The sequence below is a fragment of the Eumetopias jubatus genome, unplaced genomic scaffold, assembly GCF_037043125.1.
Source record: "Eumetopias jubatus isolate StellerSeaLion01/CBP00866 unplaced genomic scaffold, mEumJub1_p1.0 scaffold_8, whole genome shotgun sequence".
NCBI classification, from domain to species: domain Eukaryota; kingdom Metazoa; phylum Chordata; class Mammalia; order Carnivora; family Otariidae; genus Eumetopias; species Eumetopias jubatus.
The window spans coordinates 132,814,495-132,835,969 of NW_028274814.1; the positions used below are offsets into that span (position 1 = coordinate 132,814,495).

The following is a 21,475-nucleotide window of genomic DNA, read 5'->3' on the forward strand; positions in this document are numbered from 1 at the left end:
GCTTATTGGAGGAACTGAATCTGGGGACATACTGGCAGGGAAGGGCCAGGACCTGTTCCTCTGAGCTGGCAGGTTCTGGCTCTTCAGGGGACCCTTCTTGTGCCATCCCAGCACAGGTACAAGGGACAAATGTCCAGTTCCCACAGTGGAGTCCAGTCCCACACTGAAGGCAGACGTGGTCAGTAGTGAAAGGTAAATTTGTCTACCTTCTGCTCAAGTGACACCGAGGGGCAGGCAAAGCTGCCCACTTCCTACTGAGATGTCTAGGAGGGCTAATAAAGCCACCTCCCTTCTTTCTTCATCGCCCTTTCTCTCCCCTGAGCCCAGAATCCCAGAGTAGGGTCAGCCTCAAGCCCCGTTGCCCCATCCCAGCTGGGTTTTAGTGGAGAAGCCTGGGTTTCTGAAGTTCAGGGGTAAGTCTTTGGGGCATTGTTTTGGTTCAGAGTTCATTCTCTTTGTCTTCCCAAGAGCAGAGTCCCGGTGCCAGGGCCAGATAAAAAACTACACACGCCATGAATCCTGGGCATAATTTATTTTTTTTTGCATAGGCATAAATTAGAATGTGGAGATAAAAAATTCAGAGCCAATAGTGCAGCATTTGTGACAGGAGAGCGGAAAACGAAACCTGGTTATCTGGGATGGGGCCACTGCCAGAGGACCAGAGGTGGCCTTGGGCCTCCTCTTCCTTCCAGCTTCCTCCCCTACGAGCCCATCTGGGGCTCAGCCCTGCTCCTGGGGCACCTGCCTCCACAGCAGCCCCTCGCGGCAGCTGGGTTACAAGGAACTGAAATCAGCCAGTGCCCCACAGAACGGGGCTAGGAATCAAGCCCAAAGCTTTTCAGTTAAAAATCAGACCTTGAAAAATATATACATAATACAGCAGGCCTGCTTGGGTCTAAAAGCCCTATCTCCCCGCTGCCCACCACCCCTGAATGCCACCCCCCATAGAAAATGAGCCAGAAAGGAAACAATCTGAGCAAGAACTTGAAAGAGTCCCAAGGGGGTAGCTGAGGATCAGGGCCCTTATAGTCAGGGGCCTGACTAGGATGGGGGCCCACAGTAGACAGACCTCTTCCCACCACGACACCTTGAATGTTACCATCATACTCATTGGACCATCCCGAGAGCCTAGGGAATACCCTGCTCCTCACCCTTTTAAGCTTACCCCAGTTGCTTATGGCCTCAAAAAACTGGTCTAGGCTCCCTTCACCCTGGGGGAATGTGACAAGCTTGCTCTGGGGCACAGGTAGGCCCTAGCAGGAACGGGGAGCAGAGTAGGCCCCAGTCCCAGCATCAGGAGAGAGAGAGAAAGCAACTAGCCCCAGCAGAGTGGGAATCCTACAGGTTGGCCCCCCGGGCCCTCAGAGGCTCATAGGAGCCAGACCCTCGAGGGCATGGGAAGCTCAAGGGCCCACTGTGACCCAGACCAAATACAGTGTAGTGAGGCCTTTGGGGGGCCTCATGGGTCAAGCTCCCTTAGGTTGATGGCACTAGACTTCTGGAAGAGCCCAGCTGCCCTGTACAAGGAGCTTCCTGACTGGGGCTCAATCCCAACCTGCACCACAAGCACTTTCCTCCCAGAGGACCTCACTTCCCTGCCTGTGGATGAGGGCAGCTCACTTGCCCCAGGTCCTCACTTATAGCCCACCCACGGCTTTGGCACCTGCTTCATTCACACACCTACCAACAGCAGCTCCCTGGGTGCCAGCCCCCATCCTGTTTAAGGGGCAGACAGGTTACACCCACCTTTGCTGGAACATGTCCACTCATTGCCTCTCTCCCTGTCTTTCAATCCCCCATGATATGCTACATATATACACCATCCCAAGAGGGGGAAGTAGACACCCCATGCCTGGCACAAGGAGGACAAAGAAAAGGGACACTGGAGCTTGCCGTCCACCTTGAGCTGTCCTGCTGCTAGGAAAGCCCTATATATTCTCAGCTCCATCGGGCCAGGGGTTCTTGCTCCTGGAAGTCCGTGCGCTGGTCAACATGTGGGGAAGTGGCAGGGTGCTGCTCTCCCATTCCCAGAGAAGGGTGCACGTGCTGAGGGGCTGGACTCCCAGCTGGCTGGCTGCAGTGCAGAAAAGGCCTAGTGGGTGGGTTCCCCATGCACCCGGAAGCGGTAGATGCAGGTGTACTCGGGATGGCCCCAGTTAGTCAAGATCCGTAGCTCTACCACCTGGTATGTGGCCATTTTAGTGTCCTGGGTAGAGAAAGAAGAGGTTAGGAGTGGCCAAGTTCTCAAACTTCACTGACAGGAGGGCAGGAAGGGAGACAGCCACCCCCAGGGTCAGATGCACACCCCCCCCCCATCGACCTCTACAGAGAAGTGGGCTTCCAAGGTCCCGTCCTCAGACCATGAAGCAGTTTCCAGCCTATGAGCCAAGGAACTCCAGGGGCTTCAGAGGTCCTCCAGGGGCCAGTGACCCACAGCCACATCCAAACGGCCGTGTAGCTGAGGACCAGCGAAATTCATCCCAAACTGACAGATTCATAGGAGCTATTACTGTCAGTGGACAGAATTACCTTTGTGGAGGGTTTGATAGATGTTGACGCTGGAAAAGAATCCTTTTCCTCTGAATTAGGCAGAATTATTCTCTCTCAAGTTCTCATCAGGCCTCTGGTTCTCTTTGCTCAAAAAGCCACAATTTTTGAGTGAGCTTTCAGAGCAAATTTCCCCTGGTTTGATGCCAGTAGGCACAGTGCTTTCCTATTCTTCCTGTCTCCTTCTGGCCTTCCACACAGTCTCTTGTCCTCTACCTTCTCCTAAAGGCTCAGTCTGCACCCATCCCTGAGCACCCCACTGGCTCGGTTACCACCCTGGAGCTGACCGCTCAGTCTTTGTGTCTAGTTCCCCTGATCCCTCCACTGGGCCATCCCACAGGTGCCTCAGACTTGGTGGCCAACCCTCCCCCCCCATTAGCCTGCCTCTTGGCACCTCTGGAAGCCATTCCTTTCTTACCCCTTCCCCACTTCTGTCCAGCCTGACCCTTGGCCTCCCAACTGTGTATCCACCTCTCCCTCCTCACACCCTCTCTCTGCAGCCACTTCCTGACTGGTCTTGTCCCCTAGATTCATCATTTCCACATGGTCACAGTGATCTTACTACAAGGTATTGTCACTTCTCTGCCGAAAACATGGCAGTGCCCATCAGGGCCAAAAGTCTTTGGCCTGGTAGCCAGGCCTGCCTCTCTCCGGCCTCCCTTCCCGCCACTGTCCCTTTGCCACCTCATCCAATTCTTCACCCCTGGTATAGCTCTCAAGCCCCCTGCACAGCAGTCATCTGGGCTGCTTGTTAGAACATTGATTCCTGGGGCGCCTGGGTGGCTCAGTCGGTTAAGTAGCTGCCTTCGGATACAGGTCATGATCCCGGGGTCCTGGGATCGAGCCCTGCATTGGGTTCCCTGCTCAGTAGGGGAGTCTGTTTCTCCCTCTTCTTGCCCTACCCGCCCCACTCATGTGCACTCTCTCTCAAATAAAAAAATTTATTTAAGGTTTTATTTATTTATTTGACAAAGAGAGACACAGCTAGAGAGAGAATACAAGCAGGGAGAGTGGGAGAGGGAGAAGCAGGCTCCCCATGAAGCAGGGAACCCGATGCAGGGGCTCGATCCCAGGACCCTGGGATCATGACCTGAGCCGAAGGCAGACACTTAACAACTGAGCCACCCAGGCACCCTCAAACAAAATCTTTGGGAAAAAAAAAAAGAACATTGATTCCTTAGGGCTGTTGGAACCTGGGAGCCTATCTCCTGGGGTGGAGACTGGGAATCTGCATATCTAACAAGGGCCTGGGAGACTGATGCCCACTCGGGTTGAGGCAAGCGCCCTCCCTGCGTGCCCTAGTCATGCTGCACCCCCTGAGGTCCAACTGGATCACCCTCAGACAACTGCCCTTTCTGGGCAGCCTTTTCCATGCTCCCTGTCTGGGATGGGACCCTCCCCTGTGCTGACATCTAGGTGGTGCCTCTCCTGTCCCACTTGGACAGCTGTCCCTGTTCCCTACCTTGAGCTCTTGGAAGGCAGGGGTTGCACTTTTTCTTGCCCTGAGCCCCCAGTGCCCGGCCCAGGGTAAGTGCTCAAACTGTCTGCTGAGTGGATGGGAAAGTGAGCGTGCCACGTCTGCTAGCATAGCAGAGTCCTGTACCTGAAAATAGAAGGTCTGAATGGGCTCCCCATCCTGGTCGTAGGTGAACTGGCCGAGAAGTGTCCCCTCTTGCTGTAGGTCTTCATCAAACCCCTGAAAAGAGAACAAGGGATGGAGAGAAGATCTTGCACTAGACAAGTGCCCCCGCCCCCCCAGGGAGGAATGTTCTCCCTTCCTGTTCCCATACTGGTCCCTTCCCACACTAGCAGATCAGGCAGCAGCCTTACTGAGACTGTAGGGGGCCTGAGCCCTGGACCCGGTTTCTTCCAGTGCAGCCTAAGATACCTGGGACCGAGGTACCATTTCCCACCCTGCTGCTCTCTTCCAAATCTGCTCCTTTCTTCCCAAAGAACAGATGCCAGCTTTGTCCTCGGTAGAGCCTCACAGGGTCCTGTAGCCCTCCCTGGCCCTCCACAGGTACTCACAAAGATGGAGAAGTCCTTGGGGGCACTGGAGATGGTGCTGTTGGGCGACAAGGACTTGGGGACATGCTCTAAGGTGACAGCAGTGGGGCGGATGCGGGCAGAGAGGCGAACCACGGCAAAGCCCTGGGGCCCCTGGAAGGCCCAGCAGTTGCCTGGGTGCACATCTGGCTGGAGGGGAAGGAAGCTGGGTCAGCGTAGGGCTGGTGACAAAGATAGCCCACCCTGAGCACAGCTTTTGCTGACCCCAGGATGGGAGCCCCCAGCTGCACAGGTGACTGCTCAGGACCCCTGCCGCTGCCCTCTTTGGGTGCCTACCTGGAGAATGACTCGGGGTGACTGCGAGTGGTACCACAGGGGGATGCCGAAGAGGCTGAGGAGGGCCGTCTTGGTCTCGTAGGTCTCGGAACACCGGGTGCTGATAACACTAGCTCCTAAGACGGGAAAGCAAGGCAGTGTGGGCACCTGGAGCTGGACCCCAGCAGGGGAGGGAGGGTGTGCATCTCACCAGCCCAGGGAACCCAGGTTGACGGCTATTGCCATGTCCTCTCTGAGGATGGAGGGCAGATGCCCCGGGCCTAGTCTGTGTACTTCCAACTATATCCAACTACAGAATAACTGTAAACGTCAGCCTCTCCCTGGCCAACAGTGGTGTTCAGTTCATCCAGACTTCCCCTAAGCTTCTTCACTTGCCTTCGTGGTGAGTGATGTGTGCTGATCTCAAGCTCCACTCGCCTAGCAACATGGCTGCCCCGGCCGATGCCAGAGGGCCGGCCAGCAGCCGGACAAAAGGCTCTGCAAAGGGGGGAGAGTGCACACACACCTCCTGATTCCAGAGCGTAGTCCACCATCCCTATGCGGTCCTCACTGTAGCGCTTCAGGGCCTGGTTTACAATGCGCTGCACCTGCTAAAAGAAGCACCCAGGGCGGCTGCCAGGAGAAGCAGACTTGTCCACCCTTGAGCCCCTACTACTAGGGGCCCCTCCTATCCTGCACCACACACTGGCATCCAGCCACACATGCCACTTCCCTAGGTGTCCCCCCGCCCCCACTCCCACCAGCCCCAAAGCCAACATCAGAGCCTCTCACATGTCCCTTAGGCCTTGGAACATAGCCGGAAGCCGGCAGTGTTGGGACTGTGCAGGTCTGTGGCTCCCCGGGAAGAGAACACTGTGTTGGGGGTGGGGCTGTTCCAGGGGCCACACAGTCCTTACCTCCTCTGTCACCCCAATCACACCTTCCTTCTGCAGCGTCAGCCCCAGGCTGGCCGCGGCCTCCCTCGCTGACTTGCCCTGCATCTCAGCCACGTGGGCAAGGATCTTGCTCTCCAGCTCCTGCAGCTGAGCTTGCATCTCTTCTCGCTGAAGGAGCCCCGTGCGGGTTCCTCCACCTCGGAGAAGGAACTGACTGACCCAGGCGGGGAACTGAGACTCCACCTGGGGACCGAAAAAAGGTCTCTGAGAGGCTCACAGGGAGTGTTGCTCTGGTGGCCCAGGCCAGGGCAGGGTGGGGCCTGGCTTGAGTAGAAGGGGTAGGGAAGGAGCACAAGCCTGGGAGGGGAGGGCCGGGCCAGCAAATCCTGCTAACCCACATGGAGGAAAGAGTTATGCTCAACCCTCCACGTTACTGAAAACAAAACCAGAAGAACTCCGGTCAAAGAAAGCCAACATCTGTGCCAGGTCCCAAGCAGGGGCCGGTGGGACAAACAGGCTCTTTGCCATATGGGCTCCTAGGACAGATGCCCTCAGAGGACAGGGTGTTCAGCAGGGGACTTGGGTGGTTCCAACTTACGTCATCCCTCACGGCCTGCAGCTGCTGGGGCAGGAGGCCCACTTGGTCTGCCACCGAGCTCTGCTTCAGGCTCAGGGCTGCCAGCTGGCCCTCCAGCCGCCCCAGCTCCTTCATGGAGTGCTCTCGGAAGGCCTCTTGGGTCATCCTACTCCGGGAGAGAGCAGAAAAGAGTAAGCCTTGGCTCTCTGGTGAGGGGTGAGGCCGTGCTGAGGAACACAAGAGGATCCCCTCGCTGGCTCCCAATAGAAATGTGTGCTCATCACCCGCAGGTGCACGCAAGGCCTACACCTGGGGACCATGGCCCCGGCGCCTACGAACTGGTTTGCTTATCCCAAGGAATCCATTCTTACCCTGTTCCCTTTCTAACCCCAGGTCCATAATTCACTCTGCCTCAGCCTCTCCCCCCCTCCACACATACGGATGTCTGGGGCAGGGGAAGGCAGCCTACATGAGTGTGTACAGAAAAAATGGCACGTCTACACCCAAACCCACAAATCCCAATTCTCCTGCAGTGCCTCCCATACCCAGCCTCTCTTGACAGGCTCTAAGCAGGTGTTCCTGAGCTAGGTTTCAGCCGTCCCCTCTCTGCTCTGGGGCTCTGCTCCCCAGGCCTGCCCGGGTGTGGGGGGAAGGGGCGGGGGAGGAGCAGGCCTAGGCCAGATGGCAGTGCCCATTACCTTTGCCACTCAGACTGCAGCTGCTGGAGTCGAGCCTCAGACTCCTGTCGTGGGAAGAAAGCACGGATAGAACAAATGCCAAGCTCGCAGCAACCGGTCTCCGGGAGCAGGATCTGTTCCCTTTGGAGTCTTTGTTTCACCACAGCCCCACCCCAGCAAACCTTAAACACCTCCTGGTCAGGGTCCTTACGAGAGTCTCCCTGCTGGCACACTTCGGCATTCATTCATTCATTCACTCGGCATGTTATACTCAGCACAACAGACCTCCTGAAAACCCCCTGCCTCAAGCATGCCCCAGCGCATCCCTGCAAAGCATTCCAGAGCCTGTGGGTTTGGGCTCCGCAGAAGTCAGGGGACTATACCCCCACCCCATCTGGTGTCTAAGTAGGCCCTTCGGGAGAGCCATGCTGTCTCAGCCCAAGAGCAGATGCTGAACTGGATAAGGGCCCCACCGACCTGGGAAGCCTGGACAATTTTCTTAAAGAGGTCTTCAGAGTCTTGTTGATGCTCTGCTCTCAGGGTGACCAGTTCTTCCTATCAGACAGAGGAGAGAGGCTGAGGACTTTCCGGATTTACAGGCAGAGGGAACTTAGCCAGTACGGGGTCAGATGGGAACTTGAACCAGGCCTGACTGTGAACTTCAGCTCCTGGCCTTTCTTCTCCAGTGCTCCTTGGGAACATGCAAGACTCCCTGGATCTTACTGCACACCTCTTGTGCCAGGCACTCTACGGTCTCGCACGACTGGGTGGGGGTGCAAGGGTAAACATAAGAGCCTCCATTTTACAGGGAACTAAGGCTTAGAGAAGGTAACTACCAAGTGACACACTGCTGTCTCTGTCATGTCAGGGTGTGCAGGGCCTTGCCCCTCCACCCCGTACGCCCAACCACGCCACCCAAATGCCACTCCGCTCCCGCTCAGAGACCTGGATCCGAGTGGCGGTGTCCCTGCGGAAGTCCTCCTTCAGGGCAGCCTCACGGCGGCTCACCAGTCCCTCCAGAAGTGCCAGGGTGTCCTCCTGGCTCAGGCCCACGTGGCCTCCCCCGCCAGCGGCTCCCTGCCGCAACTCCAGCCGCTCCAGCCGCATAGCCTCCTTCTGCCAGCTGGAGGAAAATTCAGCAGCGAGAGCTTCCAGACGCCGCTCCAGAGAGTGGACCCGGGACAAGATGCGCTGCTCAGCCTGGTGGGGTGGGGTGGGGAGGGAAAAGCCACGGAGGTGAGTGACAGAGGCCGCTCTGTGCCCTGCAGGTAGGGGAGGACGCCAGCAGGGAGCCGGGGTGCCATAAGGCTGCTGACGTGTAGTGACCGTGCAGCACAGGACGCCGGACACACGAGGCCTGGAAGGGTCTGATCCCCAAGGAGGAGTGTGTGTGGGCCAGGTGAGCAGGGACATAGCGAGGAGGGAGCCGCAGGGGGCTGGGTGGCCTGCCGGGCTGACCCCAGCCCCCTTCCCTCTGCTACATGGGTGCGCATGCCAGAGAGCGAGGGGCCGAGGGGTTCACCTGCTGACTTCAGCAGCTCCCACTAAGTCTGTCCAAGAGAACTAGGGCTAAAAGACAAAATAATTTGAAAAGGCTTTCTTTCTTCTCTTTAACTGGAGGGCCCACAGAGGAAATAGAAGTCATTTGGACTTGAGGGTTGCACCTGATAGCATGCTATGAATTTTTAGAAACCTGCTGGCTTAAAAACAAAAATCTTTGCCAAAGGAAGATATAATCTGTCAGCTGTCGGTTAAAGACAGGAACCTCCTAAGCGCGGAAGTTGCTTCTGATTTTTTAAAATTATTTTAAATAGGCCGTACATTTACAGGACTCAAAAAGCAAACAGAAGTTATTCTAACCTGTGTCCCTATCCACCTGGTGCTCTCAACCACCACCTGCTCCCAAACCAAGCAACAATTTTCATTCATGTCTTTATTCAAATGTAAGCAAGTACAAAGATATACTCCCCCTTTGCACAGAAAAGGTGGTCCTGAAATTGTATTTAACATCTTTACAAACGATTACAAAAAGGAAAGTTATAATGCCAAAATAGGTTATTATTTTATGAAATGATAACATGATGATCAGGAAAGTAATATCCACCAAAATAAATGGTTAAAAATGTGTTATCCAATTAGGTTCAGCAAGATGCAAGCAAAATTCAAATATATTTAGGGAGTAAAGAATTTTAAATTTTCATTGTCACACGCACATATTCTGGTTATCTGGGCACTTGTCACCCCCACTGGACTGCAGGCTCCTTGAGGACACAGCCTGGGCTGCAAAACTGGCCCCCATTCTACCCTCCTCCCTGTATCCGCACCCTGCGCAGTGTGGCCTTGCAGGTGCTCCCATCAGGAGGTGGAGTCTGTGTCCCCCTCTTGGAATGTAGACTGGCTTTGAGACTGCCTTTGGCCTAGAATGTGGTGGAAGCGACAGTTCAGAATCTAGGCCTGATTTTGCTCTCATGGAACCATGGTCAGCTCCTATGAGAACAAGCTCAGGCTAGCCTGCTGGGCGAGAGAAGCAGGTGTGGTGCACAGCCAGCTGCAGACACACAAGGGAGCCCAGCCTAGACCAGCCGGTCCTTGCTTAGACCAGAGAAGCCACCCAGAGGAGCCCCAGACTCGTGAGCTAATCAAATGCCTGTAGTTTTAAGGCACTGATTTTAGGGGTGATTTACTTGTGGCAATTGGTAACTGACCAACATATCACCTTATTCGTAGAAGATGCTTAGTAAATATTTATGAAATTATATTACAAAGGAACAAAAGTAGACAAAACGATTGGTCTCATTCTTTTTCCTTCAGTTTTCTATGCTTAAGACAGCAACTAACTTTGGCACAGTTTGAAATCCTATTTAAGCACAAGCAAACTGCTCCCCCAGTACCTGCAGCCCAAACAGTAGAGGAAGGGGTGTCCTGGGAGACAAGGCAGTTTATCAGCAAGGACGGCACCTCTTCTCAGCCCTGTATGTAAGGTGTAAGGGCAGGGAAATCAACTACAAACACAGGCAGAGGGAGGACCTGCGACCCTCAGACCCTCACCTGGAAGTGGGAGGAGTCTCTGGACTCACACACGTCCTGCTGTCTGCCGCTGCTCCTCGCTGCCCACCAGGAAACCACCGCAGGGTGGAATGTCTGCAGCCCATACGGGTAGAAATACCAAGCGCCTGTACACAGAGGAGAGGGGGTTATCCAGGCCAGTGGCCACAAGCAGGAAGGCACAAGCGGCTGAAGCGGGCGGCCTAATCAACACGGGTTATTAGCAGCCTGTCTCATTCCTGTGAGCTGCGTTTCTTCTGGAAGAGATGGAGGGATGGTGGAATGGAGGTTCCCATCATTCTCTGAGGCGGTAACTTCCACCCGACAGTCCCAGAGTATATGCGTTCTCACATTCCTCAGGAACCCTCATCTTTCTCTGGATGGCAAAACTCAGAACATGGCTATGATAAGCGAGGGATGATCCAGGGGTAGAACCAGAGGCCACTCCCGAATGTCCATCAGAATCACCCAGGAAGCTTTTAAAAAATACCCAGTATCTGGCCCCACTCTCTAGAGCATGAATTCACTGGTCTGGGGGATCCTTCTGTAGGTAAGGTGAAAGATTTTCCTTACTTTAGAGAAAGAGAGAGTTGGGGGACGAGCAGAGGGAGAGGGAGAAGCAGACTCCATGCAGAGGCGCGGAGCCTGATGCAGGGCTTGATCCCACGAGCCCAAGATCATGACCTGAGCTGAAACCAAGAGTTGGATGCCCAACTGAGCCACCGCACTGTCCCTGGAGGTGAGCCTTTTTTTTTTTTTTTTTAAGATTTTATTTATGTATTTGACAGAGACAGCGAGAGAGGGAACACAAGCAGGGGGAGTGGGAGAGGGAGAAGCAGGCTCCCCCCCCGCCCCCGCCAAGGAGGGAGCCCAATGAGGGGCTCGATCCCAGCACCCTGGGATCATGACCTGAGCCGAAGGCAGACGCTTAACGACTGAGCCACCCAGGCGCCCCCTTGTGGGCGAGTCTTAAAAGCTCCTCAGGAGGGGCACCTGGGTGGCTCAGTTGGTTGAGTGTCTGACTCTTGATCTCAGGGTCATGAGTTCAAGCCCAGCATTGGGCTCCATGCTGGGCAAGGAGCCTACTTATGTAAAAGAAAAAAACAAGCTCCCCAGGTAACTCTCATGGACTACTGTGATTGAGAATCACTAAAACAAGACACCTGCTAAGAGAGGGCACTACAGCTACGGTGACACTTGCATCTTGCTTTAGGGGTCATCTGCTTGCCATGTGTTTACTCCTGAGCTGTGCACATGCATGTGTGTGTGGGGGTGGTGAGGACACCTGAAAAGCTGCATGCGTCCCCATCCGGGTAGGACCACACATGCCACTCAGTCATTGGCTGGGAGCAAGCGCAGCGGGAATCACACGCCCACCCGGCTTTCAGTCAGTCCCTCTGGACGCGCCTCACTTCCTGCACTCCCGTCCCGGAGCGGGCCACTCCCCCCGCCTTTCAGACTCTCCACACGCATCTCTTCGTGAGAGATGCCGCTGGGACATCAGCTCCATCAACCCCACAAGGCTGTGGTGAAACTCAAATTATCGGAGGTAACTCATGAACAAAGCACTATACAATTGTAAAGGATCATTATTATTTTAAGGGTGATGCCCAGTTTCCACTGGACATGAACAAGCTGTTCCTGTACAGGAAACAAAAAGGAAATCAACACTTGGAAAAATTTTCTATCTTGCTATTCGATAAATACAAGTTGAGTAGATGCTAAACCTATAAAACCAACTCTAGGGGCGCCTGGGTGGCTCAGCCCGTTAAGCATCTGCCTTCGGCTTAGGTTATGATCTCAGGGTCCTGGGATCGAGCCCCACACTGGGCTCCCTGCTCATCAGGGAGTCTGCGTGGCCCTCTCCTCCCCACTCGATCTGTGTGTGTGTCTCTCTCTCAAATAAATAAATAAAAACTTTAAAAAATCAACTCTAAAAAAAAAAATAAAGCATGGTCTCTATCAATTAATTGTAGATTGGTACAATCATTAAAACAGGCTGGGGGCCATAGAGGCAACTCCTATGGAATTGTGAGACTCCTATGATACTGTCAGATTACAAGCTGAACACAAAATATATACACACATTATTACAACTATGTAAAACACACAGAATAGTCCTAGGATAGAGACTGGAACAATGTCAATCAAGCACCTTATAAATGAGCTATATTAGTATAAAAGAGCATGCTTCTCTTTACTACTTTATTGTTTCGATCTCAAAGATAGTTAAAGATTGAACTTGACGTCGTAAGAAGAATTCACTCACCCAGACGATGTCCTGCTTTCAAATGGAGGGAAAAGGACTACTAATAACAGTGTCAAGATCCTGGCTTTTACCCCAGTGCTCCTGTACTAGGGCATGTCCTGAGCCAGGTGGCTCCAAGAATGCCCTAGACATGCCAGGCAGTCCAGAGCAGCTCCCCAAACAGGACCAGGTCAGTGGACTGGGGCATATCCCCTTTCACCCACTGGGCGCCCTGAGAATGCCGCATGGGTCAGTGAGGACCCAGGAGAGCCAGACAGGACTGGCCTGGGACTTGGGAGCTGCCCAGGCTCAGTCTGATCCCACTCATCCTGCCTCCTTCCCTTTCCTGTAGATCATCACAGTCCCTCTGGTTTTCACATTTCTGCTCAGCGCCAGCCCCCACCCACACCCTGCCCCGCCCCTCTGGCACGCCAGCGCCATTTCAGCCAGGCATGCTCATCCCACCCCTCCCCTGCAGCCCCAGGCAAGCTCACCGTAGGTCAGGCCGGTCACGAGCAGCAGCAGCGAGAGGAACCACAGGAATGTCTTCACAGACGAGAAGCGCCTGGACCACAGGAGGGGACGGGGGGGGGGGGGGGGGGGGGGGGGGGGCGACGTCGGCGTCAAGAGGGCGTTTGGGCCTCTTTATCCCCACGGGGAGTCTGCAGAGGCTTTTCCTGAGTGCTACACTAGAGTTGGAGGGGGTTGCCCGGAAGTGTCTCATCTCCCCAGGGCCGGATTGGACACTTTAGAGCTTTACCTGCAGGTCTTGGAATAATGGGGAGAATTCGGACTCTCTGAATTTTATTGATGTTATTTAAAAAAACATGGGGTCTTGAAAAACCTGAAATTTTCATATACAGAGATCCTCTAAGCAAGCAATTCTAGGAAAAAAAAAATACAGAACTCCTTAAACAATGTTTTCTTTTAGAAAAATGAGGAACCTTCTTCTGGTGACACAGATCCATCCTTGCCCCTCTCAGCACAGCCGGCCGACCAGCCAGCCAGGACTACAGCTGTAGGAGGACCCGGACTTCCTGGCTCAGTCTTCTTTCCTGGCTCTGCTGGCTCAGGGACTTGGGAAATAAACCCACAGCATCCTCACACAGCACCTATTCCTGGCTTCTGAACACACCTCGGAGAACACTGGGTTCTAGACTGCCACGGGGCCAAGAGGGAAACTGAACTTTCTTGGCAACACCACTTGTTGGCCGGAGCCTAAAACCTGACCAGCAGGAGGAAGGCCAGGCTCGGCAGATACAGAAGTGGCCAGACGGGGCTGGCATTTAGCAGGAAGAATCTAAGAAACAGGAACCCGTAATTCCAGAATACTCCCTGAAGCGAGCTATTGGTTTGGAAAACACCTGACTCAGTCCCATCATCTGTCAGGCAAAGAAGGGCTCTGGGGAGTCCGCTCCCTGCTCACTGATAAAAGCCACCCGTAAACTGGGACAACCACCTTCAGAGAGATGACATCCAGGGGTTTAGGAGCTTTATGGGTCCCTTCCGTCCCAGGGCTTCCGGATTCATTGTCAAAGTGGGGGTCTCACTCACCTGGTTAAGACGAAGACATCGAGAAGAGAGGCAGCTGTCGTCAGGCGATACCAGGTGGTGCCAACCCACCAGTAGAGGAGGCCAAAGAGCCGGCCTACGAGAGGGACCAGCAAGGCCTAAGTGTCACCCTGAGCCAGAGGCCTGCAGGTCATGGTTCAGAGCACCGCTCTGTCCACCTGCCGCCCTCTCTGCCCCCACCCCACCCCCACCCCTGAGCTGCCAGAGCACCTCTGTCCCGTCTGAGGCCACCCCGTTCCTCCGATCCCACCTGCCTAGTCTGCCAACGCCCTCCACCCGGCTCCGCAGCTGCTCCTGCCCCTCCTGCCCCTCCACCCGAGGATGCTAGAGTGTTACTATGGCTCCTGGTCTCCAGTGATTATTCTAGAACGAGCTTTCCCTGATGGTGCTATGGTCTCTCAGTGGGCTGCCCAACCACAGGGAGAAGCGGGGAGAAGGGACTGCTGTAGAGAATGGAAATAATCATGCACAGAATAGCCAGGACCCACCTGGAGAAGTGACAAGCGTCCAGAAACAAGAGGCTGCCCAGGAGACGGCGTTCCTTAACTGTGAACCTGAATCACGGTGGTCAGTCTCCGAGTATCCTGCAGGGACAGAGAGGCCACATTCAGTCTGTCCTCACTTTTACGGGCCCAGGGATACGGAGACTGCCTATTAGTTGTCTCCTTTAGACTGTGAGCTGAGACCACCTATCATTCTCCTTTGCACCCCCAGAGCATCGCACAGGCTGGCCCCCAGCAGGTCAGTAAACATCGGTGAAAGGAATGAAGCGGTAGGTTTCTGACATTTTATTTCCTTTGAGCTTCTCATCTGCATCCCTCTCCTCGCCAGCAGTCCTTCAAACCATCGTTCAGAACGAGACTAAAGGGGTCAAGCCCCTCCTCTGTGTGAAGCCCCATGTCAAGTATTGGCTGGAAACAAGTCAAACACAATGGAGTTGACCACAGGCTGCTCAGACTGATGGGGACAGGGCAGTCACGGTGTGTTAATGGCCCCCCCGGCCCGGGTTCAGGGTGCCGTGGTGGCACGGGGGGTGGGGGGGGGTGGGGATGCACGGCTGGTCTGTGGAGAGGCCTGTCGGATACTGTGATCTCTCAGGCGGTCAGGGGGCACATTCCCTGGGCCTCCCCCGTCACCCGCCCCAGCAGTCCCAGGAGCTGCCGGAGTGTATCCCCGAGGCGTCACCTACCTGCGAAGTCATCCTCAGAAGAGTAGCCCGAGGAAGAGCCCAGGAAGTCCTCGGAGCTCTTCTTCTCAGCAAGCCCGTTGAGTTTGCTGCTCTCCGTGCCACCCGTGCCCCTCCTCCTCCTCCCCCGCAAGTCCTCACCTGCAGAAGAAAGAACGCGGGGTCCTCTGGGAGCCGAGAGCTACTCCCAGGAGGCTATGCCACACGGCCTCATGGGGACACCTTGAGGAGCATCTCTGATGGACAGATGGGACTGCCCTTCGCTCCTCCCGAGCTCCCTGGGTCCACAGGAGGGTCTCTGGGCCTGGAGCAGCTCCAAGACCACTTCGTTGTCTGATGTGGCCTGCGAGTTCAGACACTCGGCTCCCCTTCTAAGGGTTTCTGAAGATGGGGAGCCCCTCCTCTGGCCCAGCAGTGCTCAGGAAACCACTCAGGGGGAGATTGTGGACCTTAAGTTTCCACTGGAAGCAAAGAAAGCAAAGCCCCAGGCCAAAGGTCTCAGATACTCACTCCAGTAGGAGTCACTATGCAGGTGGTCGTCGAGGATGGAGCTCCTAGCCAGGGAGGAGGCCCGGGGGCTGCCAAAGTAGGACTCCCTGACCACTGACTCGCTGTAGTAGGAGGTGTGTGCATCGGAGGAGGGGCCCAGCTGGGGCGCTGGGGAGAGGCGCTTCATGTTGCTGGATTTCCTCTTCAAGGTCCTGTGGGAGGTCAGCCAGGCAGGGAGAGGCCGGGAACAGGCAGGTGAGCCCAGCCAGGAATAGGGAAGCAAGCCGCTCTGCCCGCCTCTAGTGAGTGGGTCAGCCCTGTTGCTAGGCAACCAACAGCTTCCTGGCTCCGCCCGGTGCTAACCACAGGTGCTTTCTTGACTCCCATTAGCTCTAAATCTCACCAGCAGTTAAGTGATGGAGTCAGGATTCAAATCCAGGTCCCTAACTTTAAAGCCAAAGTTTCTTCTCGTGCTTCCTAAAGCAGTAGCCATTTCTACGACCCACTGAAAGCCCGGACCAACCCGACCTGGCCTCCTAGGACTAGCCAAAGCCTCGCGAGCTACTCTCTGGGCCTCGTATCTGCCAGCCGGGCAGGATGAGGCGGGCACCTGCTTCAGCTCATTTGCTCTGCCCCTCAGACTTGGTCCTCCCCTGGGCGGCTTCGCTGGCCGGGCTGAAGCCCTACAGACAGCACACATGGGTGGGGGGCGGAGGGTCAGGAGGGCACACCTATCCATAGCAGAAGGGGCTCCTGTGAACCCCACTTGCACTTTTGGGGGTTCTGGCCTGGCTTGTTCTTGAAGCTGCCTCTCCCCACGGCCTGTCCTCTGAACATGAGGACAACAGCCTGGCCTGCAACAGGGGGCGAAGAAGCGGCAGTGCTGGGTCCTGGCATCCTCAAAGGTGTGAAGGTTCCCCCTCGACCGGATGGGCATCTGATCTCTGCCCGCTGAGGTGGCAACAGGAAGACCTGCCCGAGCTCTCCGCAATCCACGGGAATCCCCTACCTGAGAGGACTGTCTTTGAACAGGGTGCTCTGGCTCCCCATCACCGAACTCCCTCCACTGCTGCTGCCGCCATCATCATCACCCTGCGAGTAGCGCGTGAGGCGCTGGCTTCGGCGGGACATGACGAGGTAGGATGGGGACCCTCCCCCTGGAGAGACTCTTGGGAGAGAAAGGAGGACATGTGAGGCCTGCGGTTGTTCTCAGCTCCTCCCTGGGGACCTGGCTCCCAGGGAACAGTCCACCCCCTGTGCATTCAACCCAGCCTGAGAGGTGGGGACGTGGGGCATTTATTAGGCATCTGCCGGCATCCACCCTGCTGCGGTCCCTGCCCAGCCTCGGGCTCACTTAGTACGCAGGTGGCCTCTCTGGGTGCTTTCCACAGGCTTTTCTAGTTTTCAGTTAACCTGACACTGAGCTGCCTGAGAGGCAGACCTGGACCTTCTGCAACCTTCGGCACGTAGCAGAGCACGTCGAACGTGACAGGCACCCGACAGATGCTAACTGGATGCCTCTGATCGCTGCTGCCTCGCCCAGACGCTCCAGTCCAGCCGTCCCACCATGCTGCCCTCCCCCTAGAGCTGTGTGTGCGCTCGTTCCAACTGTTTCTCTTCGAGGGGACACGCTTTCTCTTCCTTGTGGTTATACTCATTGACTCAAGGCGCCAATCCAACTTGGACTGGAGAAAACCTTTTTCCTGGTAAGCCCCACCTCCATCCTGAAGGGGTCTGCATGCTGTGTCCCCTCAGTGATTAGCGTGCAGCAGCAGCAGTGCGTCCTGGTAGGATGGTGATGGTGAGGACAGAATGCTGTGTTAAATGCCTCCTAGGTAACTGGCTCCTTACACAGCCATCTCTGATCCTTGTGAACATGGGAAGTACCATTCCTGCCACTGTACAAGGGAGGACCCTGGCACACGGAGGTGATGGGTGACCTTGCCCACAGTCACCTAGCCTATGAATGACAGACTCAGGATTTGAGCGTAGATCTGACAGGTGTAGGATTTCGGTGAATCTCTGCTGGAGGGAACAAGTCAGCACATGCGGTGGGGAATCAAGGCTCTGGGAAATTGATATCGAGGACTCAAAGGAGGCCAAGGTGAGGAGACCGGGCAAAAGACAGCGTTTGATAACCAGAGGAGGATTAATAAGCCTTCCAAATATAAAAACCCAAATTCAAAATCTCAGATGACCAATGTGAGGAGTCTCAACGTGGTGCCTTTGCCTGCCCATGTTACAAAGTCTTTGTTACACTTAGACCCACTCAAGAGTCCCCAGTACTTTTGACCTATTATCACTTCTAATATTCCTGGGTGATCCTTACACTGTTAGGTCCCTATGCTGTACAAAGAGCAGAGACTCCAATATTTCCCAACTCAAGGCTGTGGAAACCAGAAGTTCTGGTTAGTCCAGCTGGAAAAATCTAGAAAGTCCTCTTCTGAAAAACAAGCAGCCTCATGTCTTGGTCTTATTGGCGTCTTCCCAGGTAGGATGCCCACCTAGCATCCCTCCGTGGTTTTAGGCCGGTGTTGGTAAAGGGACCAATGGGTAGTAGCCAAAGCAGGAAGTTGGCCTGGGTCCTTTTCTATATTCCACTCCTTATAAGGTAATTCCACCCCCTCAACTGCCCTCCCCACCTGAAAGCTCCAGATGCCCATACAGGCTCCTCCTCTTAACCCCTGCCTGCTGAAGGGAAGGAAGCCTTCACCCTGGGGCAGAAACAAAACAATGTTTCTGCCAACTCAAGCCGCTCTTGGCAAGAATATAAATATTCAGACGGAGGTGTGGGGGGTGGGGGGTGGGGGGTGGGGGGTGGGGGGTGGGAGGGGGTGGTGAAAACTGTCAGCAGCCCCCTCCTCCGCCCTCCCAGTCTTTCCTGTAGTCCTGGTATCACGAAACGGTTTGCAACTGAGTCTGGGTTCAGAAGATGAGAAAGGTCAAGGCCTGAATCCTCCAAAACAAAACAAGAGCCTCTAGGAGCTCAAATCTTTTGCATATCAGAATAGACCCCACCCTCACCAACACACACACACTAGTTAAGAAACCCTCAAACACAACATCCCTCCCCACTTCTGGGCCGAACCACATCCTTTTCTCAACTCCACCTTCCCCCACACCCCCCTCCACAAACTTATATGGCCGTAACCAGCCAGTCTTCAGACTTAACCTAGATCTCGGCCGTCTTCCACGGGGCGTTTTCACACTACTTTCCCTCGTGGGACCTGTAAAACGCTCCAGGTGCTAACTCCCTTCTCCTCTCATTTTCTCTCCGGGCTGAACCTGCAGACATTTGATTTTTTTTTTTTTTTTTTAACCAACCACGCGCCTTCCCTGCCACTCTGTTCTAAGTCACACTCCGGCCTCCTATGTGTTTGGTTTCTTTTTTTAAAGAACGGAACAAAATGGGCCTTCCTCCTATTCCCAGAGTCTGACAGGCAGAGGCAGGGAACTGCCTGTCCCTGGAAACTGCCTGCCTGGCACGAAAACAGGCACTGCCCTGGGCCGGTCTGAGGTGGCCCGGCTCTCGCTCCCCTCCTCTCGGGGAGGTCGTGCCCGGGGAAGTCCCGCCTGGAGACATCCGCCCTCCGAGCTGGCCAGTGGGCGGGCTGCGGAGATGAGTCAGGGCGGCTGGCCCCCCTGCACGGCGCTGGCCCTTTCCGACCGGCCCAGGGGCGTGCGCCGGGCGGGGCGGGAGCCCGGCCCAGCTTGGCCCGGAGTGGAAGAACCAGGCCTGGGCAGCTCGGCCCTGGCCGGAGCGGGCCGGCGATGACCCCGGAGTCGGCGGCCCGCGGGGAGGCGGGCGAGGCCGGCCCACATACCCTTGCCCGGCACGTCCACCCGCCCGAGGCCCACGGCCGGCGGTTACCTGCTGCTGCCGCGGCTGCTCCGTGCGGGGCCGGGGGCGTCCGAGGCCCGCTGCGCCGCCCGGGCGCGCCCCCTTCCCGCGTCGGAATCCCGCGAGCGGTGCTCGGTGAGGGGCCCGGGGCGCGCGGGCAGCGGCGGCGCGGGACGAGGCCAGCGGGCGGGACGGCGCGGCAGACAATGCGACCCGCGCACAATCGCGCTGCGCGAGTGGGGCCGGCCGGCGCGCGCGTGGCCGAGTGTGTATGTGTGCGCCTGCCAATCAGCGCTGACAGGCCGCGGCCCATTGGCCAGGCCCCGCCCGCGTCACCGCCCACTGCCACCGCCCATTGGGCGGTTTGAACACAAAGGCCCCGGTTGCTCCGCCCACCGCGTGGGCCGTGGGGGGGGGGGTGGCCCGGCGCGCCTTGCCCCGAGTCCGCGCGTGGGAGGCGCGGGGGCGGCGGCGGGCCGCTGGAGGACGCTGCTGGAGCCGGCAGGTGGGGGCCCGGTCGGGCCTGACTGCGCACTTGACTCCCGGTCTGGCGGCTCAAAACAACCTGATCCGGCTCCGAGCGCGGCCTCGTGCGCCTCACCCCACCCGTGGCCTTCCGGCCAGGGCGTCCCAGCGTCCCGCAAGCCGACTCCGCAGGCCGGGGTGCTGGGGCCTTAAAGGCATCGGGTGACTGGGGAGACACAGCCTCTCTGAGGATGGCCCAAGGAAGTGGGGAGCAAGGAGAGTAGAAGACCCCTGACCTCAGGCCCACCTGGAGGGGTAGCGATAGTTAGCCCTTAGTGGATTGTTAGTGGATTGTTGAAGGCTTGCTAAACGCCTGGCGCATGCGTAATTGTCCTTTTAGCCAGGCATTTCTACAACCATTTTAGAGATTAGGAAATAGGTTCATAGAGGTTTTAAGGGATTTGCTTAAAGTCACAGCTAGAAAGAGGCAGAATTGAGATTAGGAGATTCTCTTCACGTCCAAGTCTGATTTTTCCGCTTTAGGGTTGATTTTGGGATTCCAGACATGGCAGGAGGCTCGGGCACTTCCCAGTCTGCTCCCAGGGCCCCCAAGTTTCACTGCAGAAGTTTTTCTCCATTTTTTTTTTTTTTTTTTTTAGTTTTTCTCCAGTTTAAGGAGGGAGTTTGCTACATTTGATACCGAGAAGGCAAGGCTGGTTACCTCTTCCTCTCCCTCACTCAGATTCGTGTGATAGATAGATACTGAGCGGGTCAAATGCTGCCAGACTCCAGCAGCCCGCCTCCCGCCAAATTTACAGATGCAGCAAGTGCACAGCTCGGGAGGAGTCATTTCCTGTGCAAGTTCTTCTAAGGGTAACTGTGGTTATTTCACTATTAAAGAAAGCACCAAGAGGAAGAGACAAGAAATTACAAAATTACTGAGACAGGACAGGAAGGTGCGGGGCGGTGGGGGGGTTAGTGAAGCCCTTGGGCTAACAACTTAGCACTCCAGACAAAAACCACCCGGCCTTCCTGGACCTCTACTGCTCCCCCTGGAAAAGAGGGGGGCCTCACCTGCGCTTGCAGCATCCTGAAGACAAGGGTTAGACCCTGAGGACAGGGCTGGCTCTCCAGGACCTCGCGTAGGGCCTGGCTCACTATCTGCTGACGGTGGAATGAGTGAAATGAGAACGCAAGTCAGATGTAGGGCCAGCTTCCCAGGGGCCTCTCTTGACACCTTCTCCCCTGGGCACTTAATTCCCCGGTCCTGTCCTTGTCAGTTCCAGCCGAGTGTCCGTATCTCACCATCTCCCCTGCAGGCCTGTTTCACTCTCCGAGGATCTCAGCAGAAGGACCCTTTCCTGGGGCATGCCTTCTGCGGGCTGGAGGCAGGTCCCTCCTAAACCGTGTTGCCTCTGGGGGCCCCGAGAAGGTGGATAATGTCCCCAAGGATATTAGGTCCTAATCCCTGGAAACTGTGCATGTGAGTGAAAGCGGCAAAAACTTTGCAGACGCCATTAAATGAAGGACTTTGAGAAAGGGAGATTATCTTGCATTATTAAGGTGGCCCTACATGTAATTACAAGTGTTCTTTAAGAGAGAGGGAGAGG

General features: G+C 55.7%; 1 protein-coding gene across 1 annotated transcript; it reads right to left on the bottom strand.

Annotated features, from left to right (window-relative positions):
• Positions 1 to 513: 513 nt before the first annotated feature.
• On the bottom strand, positions 514 to 19,649 carry SUN2 (Sad1 and UNC84 domain containing 2). Its single transcript, XM_028115366.2, has 18 exons — positions 19,431 to 19,649; positions 16,569 to 16,727; positions 15,581 to 15,771; positions 15,074 to 15,211; positions 14,373 to 14,468; positions 13,867 to 13,960; positions 12,807 to 12,877; positions 10,068 to 10,192; positions 7,965 to 8,219; positions 7,497 to 7,574; positions 7,041 to 7,084; positions 6,364 to 6,508; positions 5,787 to 6,008; positions 5,396 to 5,480; positions 4,891 to 5,006; positions 4,576 to 4,743; positions 4,151 to 4,243; positions 514 to 2,206 (listed from the first exon to the last, which is right to left on the bottom strand). The coding sequence occupies exons 2-18, from the start codon at positions 16,688 to 16,690 to the stop codon at positions 2,093 to 2,095; spliced, it is 2,157 nt and encodes a 718-aa protein (XP_027971167.2). The 5' UTR covers positions 16,691 to 16,727; positions 19,431 to 19,649; the 3' UTR covers positions 514 to 2,092.
• Between the last annotated feature and the right edge of the window lie 1,826 nt (positions 19,650 to 21,475).

Excerpts from the sequence above, each read along its gene's own strand:
- SUN2 (XM_028115366.2), bottom strand. The coding sequence starts at position 16,690 with ATGTCCCGCCGAAGCCAGCGCCTCACGCGCTACTCGCAGGGTGATGAT. Across the intron at positions 12,878-13,866 it reads GATGTCTTCGTCTTAACCAG|GCGCTTCTCGTCTGTGAAGA; the intron begins GTGAGTGAGACC and ends CCTGTGGTCCAG. Across the intron at positions 6,009-6,363 it reads TGCAGGCCGTGAGGGATGAC|GTGGAGTCTCAGTTCCCCGC; the intron begins GTAAGTTGGAAC and ends TTCGGTCCCCAG.